This window comes from Aquila chrysaetos, chromosome 24 (genome assembly GCF_900496995.4).
Source record: "Aquila chrysaetos chrysaetos chromosome 24, bAquChr1.4, whole genome shotgun sequence".
Taxonomy (NCBI): Eukaryota; Metazoa; Chordata; class Aves; order Accipitriformes; family Accipitridae; genus Aquila; species Aquila chrysaetos.
The window spans coordinates 14122548-14131756 of NC_044027.1; the positions used below are offsets into that span (position 1 = coordinate 14122548).

At 42.8% G+C, this 9209-nt stretch overlaps 1 protein-coding gene across 6 annotated transcripts in view; it reads left to right on the top strand.

Annotated features, from left to right (window-relative positions):
- The window catches only part of PHYHD1 (phytanoyl-CoA dioxygenase domain containing 1), a 13052-nt gene extending 5388 nt beyond the window's left edge, over positions 1 to 7664 (top strand). For 2 of the 6 annotated variants that reach the window (XM_029999463.2, XM_041120005.1), the window contains exons 2-12: positions 214 to 410; positions 1241 to 1399; positions 1943 to 2018; positions 2149 to 2196; positions 3816 to 3871; positions 4057 to 4119; positions 4212 to 4233; positions 4603 to 4731; positions 6365 to 6484; positions 6630 to 6756; positions 6949 to 7664. In XM_029999463.2, the coding sequence (XP_029855323.2) occupies positions 214 to 410; positions 1241 to 1399; positions 1943 to 2018; positions 2149 to 2196; positions 3816 to 3871; positions 4057 to 4119; positions 4212 to 4233; positions 4603 to 4731; positions 6365 to 6484; positions 6630 to 6756; positions 6949 to 7000 (1049 nt within the window). In that variant the 3' untranslated portion in view covers positions 7001 to 7664. Of the gene's footprint in view, positions 1 to 213; positions 411 to 548; positions 877 to 1204; positions 1400 to 1856; positions 1863 to 1942; positions 2019 to 2148; positions 2197 to 3815; positions 3872 to 4056; positions 4120 to 4211; positions 4234 to 4602; positions 4732 to 6364; positions 6485 to 6629; positions 6757 to 6948 lie in introns of those variants that run through there. The other 4 variants (XM_029999464.2, XM_029999465.2, XM_029999459.2 and 1 more) reach the window with 4 other exon arrangements.
- Positions 7665 to 9209: the final 1545 nt, after the last annotated feature.

Genomic DNA, 9209 nt, shown 5'->3' on the forward strand with positions numbered 1-9209 from the left:
TTGAATCTTATTTTACCGTCCTTATTTTACTACTGTGTTTATCAGCTTAACTGCTCTATTTTTTTTAATCTGGGTTATTAATTAAAACAGTGATTCCTCTTTGGAGTTAAGAAGTGACTCAAGTTTGTGATCGCGCTTGAGCAGAACGCTTGCACACTTTAAGTAGTACCAAGAGCCAAAGCAAAACTCTGCAGCCCTGAATGTCCCTGCCAGGAACAAACAGCCAGAGATGGGGACAAAATTCAATGGTCCGGCTGTCCAGTGCTTGCTGTTATCACATGCTGGGGAAAGGATCACGTGAAGAGGCGGGGAATCAGCCCTGCAGAGCCTGGGTGGCATCGTGGTGTTGCTGGTGGGATCCTGGGAGCTCTGCCCCGATGGCGTTTGTAACCCAGCATCAGATCCAAAAGGTAAGAAACCGCACTCCGGGAAGGAGCGTGTCTGTAGTGCATGCAGGTGACACTACTTGTGAGATATGGTCACTACTAGTTAACCTGTGATCAAGTCTAGCAAAGATCTGCTTTACGAATGCTTTATATTCTTCTCAGCTACTTGTATTACATTCATTTTGAGTGTGTGAGGACCCTGTTGTGGCTGCAAACTCTCCCAGAGGGCACCTTGTCCCACAGAGCTCTTGGAGGAATTTCTCTTGTGCCCTTCTGTCTCCTCTGCTCAGCTCTCATCCATGAACTCGAAATCTGCCTGTCAAAGGATAATCTCCAGGGTATTCTATATAAAGAAACAGTAGTGCCAACAGCGTTCACTTCGTTTTGTAAGGGATTGTGTAGTGAGCTGTGAAAAACCATCCAGGGATTTTTCCCTTGGAGAAAGTGCTTTCCAGCTTGTAAAGGAATCTCACTCTTATTTGGCATATAGGTATGACTGTTCTCTTCGTGTTAGCAGGCTTTGTAATCTAAGAGTTGCTGGTTGCACATCTTAGATAAGATATCCCTAAACCACAAAGGCTCTAGTGATGATATCTTCTCTGCTTTGTGGACTGAGGGGTGGAGATATGTTGTTCTTAACTGTGTGGAATCTGAGCTTATTAACAAACTATCTTTTTACAATAGAAACCCCTCCTGAAATTAAAAAATTACGAGCGTGTTGTCCAGCTGCAGAGCTGAAGCTGGGATGCTTTTCACACTGAACTGAGGCACAGCAAAAGGCCAGAACTCGTCTCTTGCTTTGTGCTGCTTCCCCCAAGGAGTCTGGAGGAGAGCAGTCACCCCGTCTTTTCCAGTTCCGCGAGGATGGCTTCCTTGTCCTAGAGCATTTTTTCACTGCAGAGGAGTGTGACAGCATGAGGAATCAGATTCAAAGAATCATAGCAGAGATGGAAGTGCCACTGCACTGCCGCACCGAGTTCTCCACCAAAGAAGAGGAGCAGCTCCAGGCGCAGGTACCGAGAAGGACAGGGTTGTCCTGGTCGGAGCACTGGAAGGAGAAAAGGAAAAGGCAAATAGCTGCTCAGGATTCACTCTGGGGGAACGTGACTCTTTTTTCTAACTGAACATAACACTGTGAGAGGCATTTGCTCTCCAGCTTTCTACAAATGTTTGATGGTGGTCTTAGAAGGTGAAGGAGGAGAGGATGTGTGTGGCTCTGCTGTGCTTTCAGCCCCTACGCTATAGTCCCTGGTAGCCACAAGCAGCTCTCACAGATCACTTGGCACTTGTTCTGCAGACAGAAAATAGGTTATTTTCCAGGCAGGCAGCAAAAGAAAAGCAAGGGTAGCCTCTGTGTGAGAGGTTCTTGTAAAGTTGTAATTAATGCCAAGACATTAGCATTGTAGAAAGCCTTTTTGAGTGATTTCTATTGACTCTGTTTTGTTTATGCTGCGGCTTGATGGGAAAAAGATGCAGGTGAGTATTAACGCTTTGACCGAAGGTTCATTTATGTTTTTACAAGGATACTATCTTTACTGGGCTCTTATCCCTGGCAGGGTAGCTCGGATTATTTCCTAACCAGTGGAGACAAGATTAGATTCTTCTTTGAGAAAGGTGCTTTGGATGAGAGAGGTAAGCCCTGGCCTGAGTTAGCCACAGGGAGGGGACAGGAGAAGGCTGAATGAGGGATCAGGGGCCAGTTTCCAGCTCTAGGACAATTCTTGCTTTGCAAACAATGTTAAATTCTGGTTTTGTTTCATAGGTAACTTTCTAATTCCAAAGGAGAAATCCGTCAGCAAGATTGGCCACGGTATGTTTAAAGGATGGGGTTTTGAGAGGGATGGATGAAAGGGATGTGGTTTTCAGACACGAGGATTTCTCCAGACCTACTCACTATAAATATGCTTGGCCATCTGAGTTGAAACCTTTCTGAGCAGAGAAGTGACTTCTTTACTCTTCTGTTGCTTCTCCGTGCATCCTGGGGATGACTGCATCAAATGTTGCAAAGCTCTCCCCCTCTTGCCATTGTGGCCACACAGCTCCTGTCTTTGCAATCCCGGGCTGTTTTACTCTGGGTTTCTGCATGAAATTCTTCAATTTGGTTTCTACGTGTTGGTCTGCTTTTCCCCATGTCACTCTGTCACTGTCTCTGCAATTCTCTCTGTGCTGCCCCTCACTCTGCTGTCAAAGGACTTAAAAATCTCCTGTTACGATCCTTTTCAAAAACCCCTTCTAGGAGGTTTTTCAGCTATGCATAGCACAGAGTCACTGACATGAGGAAGTTTGGACTTCAGCCCTTGTCTCTTTTATGTAAGAGACTGCTCTAACAAATTTACCACTGAAGAGTGGTCACATTTAGTACAGATCAAACTGTGTCTTGTGTCCTGTGCAGTAGTGGTTTGCCAACACCGAAGCTGTCCTCCCTCCTTTGGTGTCACCAGCACCTTTTCTTTACCCTTACTAGTTTCAGTTTACCCATGTCCTCTCTCCCACTTACTGGACTTGCATTTTGATGTCTTGTTTTCAAACATTACATGGAAAACAAGAGCAGGCTTCACTGCATCTCCAAACACATGAACTCTGTTCAGATTAAACGTCACTAAACTTGGAAATTCAGTACTGAGAGTTCTTGGTTCTTTGGTTTTCTCAGAAAAACACTCTCCCCCTCCCAGACCCCTGCCATTCTGTTATACTTCAGCTTTTCCCAGGGGAAGTGAAAACAACTGTAGATGCCTGCTGACTGAGCAATGTAACAATTCAAAAGGCTTCTCTAGACTTAATTTTTGTAATTACTCCTTTTGGTTGGGTCTTGCCTCATCCCTTGCTCGGGAGCAGCCCCTGCTGGACCCGGTTGTGTGTCCTCGTGACAAATTTGATCACGATGAGACAGAGGCATGATTCCAAGTCTTTGCTTTACAGTTTTGTCACAGCTGGGCTGTAGCAAGTGTCTGTGCGCAAACAGCTCTGACCTGCAAGCTGTGGCCCTCTGCAAAGGGCACCAAAGATAAGCCCTAGATCATTTTTGCAGTAATTACTTTTTTTGGTAGGTCTTAAGAACTGTGTTTTAAAAGGGTGAATTCACCTATGTCCTTCAGGGTCATGTATAGTGGTTGTCATATTAGCATTTGCATAATATAATACTTAATCACATAATACTGAATTTTTGTTCACTCTTATACACTATTTGTTATATAGCTGCAGTTTGTGGCCAGTGAGTGATTATATTTTTGGTCTGTATAGGAGATTGTACAAATCTACAAGTGTTGAATCACCTTAGGCGTGATAAGCCATGTTCGCTCTTGGGAGGGATGAAAGTTTCTGGCTGCAATTTATCTTGCTTGGCTGCTGTCTCTGCAGCTCATCATTGAGAGCTGTCAAGTTCCCTTCTGTTAATGAAATCTTCAGTCGGAGCCTTTTCTTTCCCCTTAGCTTTACATGCTTGTGATCCTGTCTTCAAGCAAATCACCCACTCCTCCAAGGTGCAGGTGAGCTGTTACTGTTTCCTAGAATGGCCTGGGGGAAAAAAAAAAAAGGAGTAGTTAATCTTAATTTTCTAGACTCCCAAGGATAGTAATTTTGTCTGTAAAAGGAAATTTAAATATTGTCAAAGAATAATGCTTTATAGTGTGTGGAAAACAGCAAACATAAATCTTGAAAAGTTTTCTTGCAGGAATTGGGAAGAAAACTAGGCCTTGAGAGACCAGTAGTTGTGCAAAGCATGTATATCTTCAAGGTACAGTAATTCAAGTCTTCTTGTCCCACCCCCCCGTTAGGTGGGAAGCTGTGAAACTCTCCTCTTCACACATCACCTTTCTTTCCTTGCAGCAACTTGGCATTGGTGGCGAAGGTGAGATTCGTATTATCTCTATATCACACTACACATAATACTCCTTTAGGAAGGGAATATTACCAGGAAAAAGGCTCAGAATCGGACTTAAGCCTGTGAGTTTTGTGGTCCAAACTTTCTTAAAATTATTAAAAAGCATCCATGTTTTCCAGAAATGTTTCTACATCATATGCAGCTTGAACAAAGAGCTACTTTTACATTTGCAGCAGGCTGAAAGGTGGTATTTTTATGTAAGATTTAATAAGTATGACAGATGGGTGGGCAGAGTAGGTCAGGTCAAGATGTCAGGGAGATGCAAGTCTGCCATCCTTCTAGTGGTATTTAATTCCTCGGGCATTAAAAGACCTTAATGACTGTGTCTCGTCGCAGTGACCCCGCACCAGGATGCCACCTTCCTGCACACAGAGCCTCTGGGCAGAATCCTGGGGTTCTGGATTGCCCTGGAGGATGTCACGCGGGAGAACGGCTGCTTGTGGTTCATTCCTGGCTCTCACACCAGTAAGAGTCGTGGTGTTTGGTGTGTGCTGTGAAACGTGTGCCATCTTCTTGCTTAAGGGTGGAGGGTGACACGGACTGTGTTACGTTCTCTGCATTGCACAGTGCCTGCAGAACCATGCTACTGTCCTTGTTTGTCGAAAGGACAGCTTTATTTGCTGCAAAGATCTCCTCCTATGCTGTTGTCAAATCCACAACCACATTTTTCAGCAGGTTAACTGCTTCACTTTGCTCTTGGCCACTAGTCCATCAGATGAGCCTAATATAACAATATTTTTTAATAAAACAAAAAAAGGTGGTATACATGACTGACACGGTTTAGTTTTAAATTGATACCTAGCTTAGAAACAAAGAATCCAGGGCACTGGGGAAAGGAAGGACAGTCCTCCTGAATTTTTATTTACTCCAGAATCTGTTAAGGTGAGGGCCATTAAAACTGCTTCTGAATCTTTTCTTTTCATTTCAGTATTATTTCAGAAGCTTCCCCTGCAAGATTCAGAGTCTTCCTTGCCAGGCCACTGAGATTTAAGACTTTAATGCAAAGAAGGTCTTAAACCACTGTGTCCTTTCTTCCTGTAGCAAAACAGGTCATTACGCTATGTTGGTGCTCCTTCCACAGTTTTGACTGTAGCCTTGAAAATGTTTATCAAGTCTGATCTGGACTGCAAAGAGTAATAATCCTTGTTTTGCCTTCCAGAGCAGGAATACACTGAGAAATCACTCAATCACACTTTTTTCTTTTTTTTTTTTCTTTTTTTTTTTTTTTTTTTTTTTTTTTTTTTTTTCTTTTTTTTTTCTTTTTTCCCCATCCACTCACAAAACTGTTTCTTTTCCAGGTTGCATCCCCTTCACAAAGACCCCCTTTTTTTGCTCTGGCCAATAAAATTTTTAGTCCTGACAGCCCTATGTAAGGGGAATGAAAATCCTCTTACACACAACTGTCAAATATTGGTCTGAATTTCAGTAAACAAGGAAAGCCTCCAAGTCTATGCAAGGATCACTTGGACACCATCCAAGCCATTGAAGAACAGTCAGTGTCCCAGGGGAACACACAGACAAAACCAGATCAGCACAGACTCACGTAATGGCCGTTGTGACTGATGGTAGTTGCTCTGTGTGTGTCACCACTGTTGAGTTACCAGCAGAGTTTTCTGTTTTTCACTACCTCTAGGGCATGCTAATCAGCTTTAAACTGTGCTCACCTAAGCATTCACTCAGTGAGTGTAATCGTAGTACTCTTAAGATTTTTAAGGCACTCATCCCTCATAAATTCTGGAGTCAGCTGCACTCTGATTGCAATTTATGCTCTTATAGAAAGGAGAAATGGACCAAAAGTTGGCTTTGCGTAAGTGTGTGATTATCTGTGTTCCTAAAGGGCTATGTTGCAATGCACAGAAAGAGCCAGGAAGGCAAACAGAAGGTAGTTGTTTATCAGTTTCTCCCACAGCTGGAAAATCCTAAATCTTTGCTTAATGAAAAAACCCCACCCAAGTTACTAAGGAAAAAATTGAATATAATATAACAATAAAGTTCTTTATCATTGCCAAGAGAAATGACAGATATTGTTCCTCTGCTGTGCAGAATGTAGCTAGCTGTTTAATTTTTATGTGTGTTTGCTTATTCTGTGGATTTGCAGATGGAATTAGCCGGAGAATGGTCCGTGCAGCTTCAGGTACCTCAACACGTGTTGTAGAGTTTGTAGGGTCAGAGCCAGCCTACGATGACAGCCAGTTCAAACCTCTGCCTATAAGTAAAGGTAAAAACAACCCCCAAAGTCTGCTTTACAGCTCAAGAAAAAGAAGAGAGCTAAAATTGTCTTTTAACACTTTCAACTTCCCTTATATTTTAAAACTGGCACTCACAATTTGAAAAAAAGCAGTGCGGATGTTTCTTTCAAACAGGTGGACTCATTCTCATCCATGGTGAAGTCGTCCATAAGAGTGAACTGAACAGCTCAGAGTCTTCTCGCCATGCATTCACCTTCCATGTGATGGAAGCCAAAGACACCAGCTGGAGCAAAGAGAACTGGTGAGGTTGCCATCCTAACAAGCAGCTGAGGAAACTAGAGCCTTTTCAATGCAATAGCCAGGATAAACTTTTATTGGTGGTCTTGCATGTCACACGGTTCCTGTTGGTAGTACCTCAGTTAGCCTTGATTTCATACCCGTGGAACTGGAATAGCCTCTGAAGTTTTGTTTTTACCTCTTCCTTACTTCCTAGGCTCCAGCCAACTCCCGAACTGCCTTTTCCATCACTCTACACTTCAAGTTAGTGATTGGCTTCTGGAGTTAATAGCTGATCAATATTCCTTGCTGGTTGGTTGTTCGTGTTCCTTTTAAATACAACTTTCACTAGATCAGCTCTCAAGATGAATTTGTCCTCTTCTCAGAACAAGGACCCTTGACACAGCTAAACACACCTGCATTAGACAGAAGCTTCTACTTCAGCATGAGCCCTATGACTATGAGAATAGTTGCCCAGTCCTTTTGGTAAGGAAACTTCTTCAGTCTTGAGAATAGACCATTGAAGATCATTGTACCTTGACTGGGACTAGTTAAGAAGTATTTCTTCTTGCAGATACTCAGTATTTTCTTCTGTTTAAGTCAAGAGCTTGTCTAGTGCATTTCTTGGTTGTGGCGATCCCAGCAATGCAGGTGAACGTGTTGTCTGAAGATGGCTGACTTTTACCCTTAGGTCTCTGTCCTACTGTTTGAATAATAGTGATTAAACATAATCCTATTGTGGGCAAAATGAAGCAGGAAGTCTACTTTTATAATCAATCTTCTAAGTATTTCTAGCAAACTGCAGCTGAGTGTTTGATCTCTAGGTGTGTTGATTAAAAATATTACAGTTCTCAAAGAATCATGTTGAAATTACGAAAACAAAAAACCCTAATCAAACTCCTAACATTTAAATAAAAAAAATCAGAAATTCTCCTTTTCATCTCCCTCATCTTTTCTTTGAGGAAGACACAGTGTGACCTTGTCCCACCAGCTGGGGCCAGCGCTAAGTTGTTTGATGACCAGTTTGAACTCTCAATGTGCACAAGAACAGTTAATACCCCCAAAACCCCAACAAAACCAAACCAACTTAAAGCAAGGTGAAACCTAAGGAATGTTAAGAAAAGTAAGTTTTCCAAGGCAAGCTCAAGCCTGTATCCTAAACTGAACAGAAGCTGTGTAGGTGTAATTTCACTGGCACTGGTGCAATGGGAACCCTGAGATATGAGCCCAGTATCATCAATGCACTGATTACATTGTAGTAACCTTAAGACTGCTCCAAGTCCTGGCAGAGTGAGCCCCAGTTCTTACTGACTCATCCCTTTCAAAAGTATATTGCCTGTCTCTGGCATTTGTTTGATGTGAAATAGTCAAATCTGGTTTCTTCATGGGAGGAAGTTTCCTTTCAGCCCTTTGGACTTTGCTGGGCAATGCAGAATAGGTTCAGTACAGCAAAGAATTCATCGCAGAGGAATGATCAGGTGGCTGTAGCAGGAATTAGGAAGGTGGGTAATGGCAACAGCAGTAATGTTGAGTTCAAAGTTTCTGCAGGTACAGCTGCTGCCTTCCCCTACCTTTTCTACAGTTTGTTTGAAAGCTGTGAGCAGGGCAGAGGGAAAGTGACTTCCTTCAACTCTGGTGCTATTTTATGACATTACTGGTGAAGGCTGTGGCTCATGATGGAAGCAGCTGAAGCTTTTTCTGTATCTTTCCATTAGAAAAGTTAGTAATTTAGAATAGGACCTTTCTGCTGAGGAGTGATAGTTTGTCCTCTGATTATATGCACCACTACCTGCAATGTACAAAACCATCCAGTTCAAGTGCATAAATAAAAGCAAGAAACAGGAATTCCTGTTAAATGTGAGGGGAAACTCAGTCTAGCACAATTAATGAGTTTGTTTCCAACAAAGAGTATCTGACAATTTATTGTGTTATTAACCAAAACCAGCTCTGGACAATTTTGACATCCTCAGGAAAAGCAGTATGAAATCTCAGGAGCCCTGCCCAGGCAGGGGGTGTAGATTGGGCAATGCTGCCTCTTAGCTGTTCGAGTCCCGGCTTGTTGCAGGGACAAATGCAATATTGGGTTCTGGGGCCAATTTTGCTGGTTCTGTCTGCTGGCCCAGAGCACTAGTTTCACTCCACCCCTGGTCTTATTCTCACTCCTAAGACACAGTCTCGGGGCTAGGACTGCAGGACAGGATTGTGTAAGGTATCTTGGACTCACGCAAAACTCTTCCCAAAAGTGAATAAAAGAAGTGTCAGAAGTTAACTTCATCCTGCAAACAAGAATTCTGGAATGCAAATCTCCACTTGGACACTTCTCAGGGGAAGGGAAGAGGCAGGGAGGACATGTGCTAACATGTTTTTGTTCTCATGGACACTCTGCAAACTGGTAAGCAGAGATTGTCAATACAGAAGTGTTTAATACCTAAAAATTAGGTGGGGTTTTTGGCCACAAAATGGTAGTTTTAATTAAAT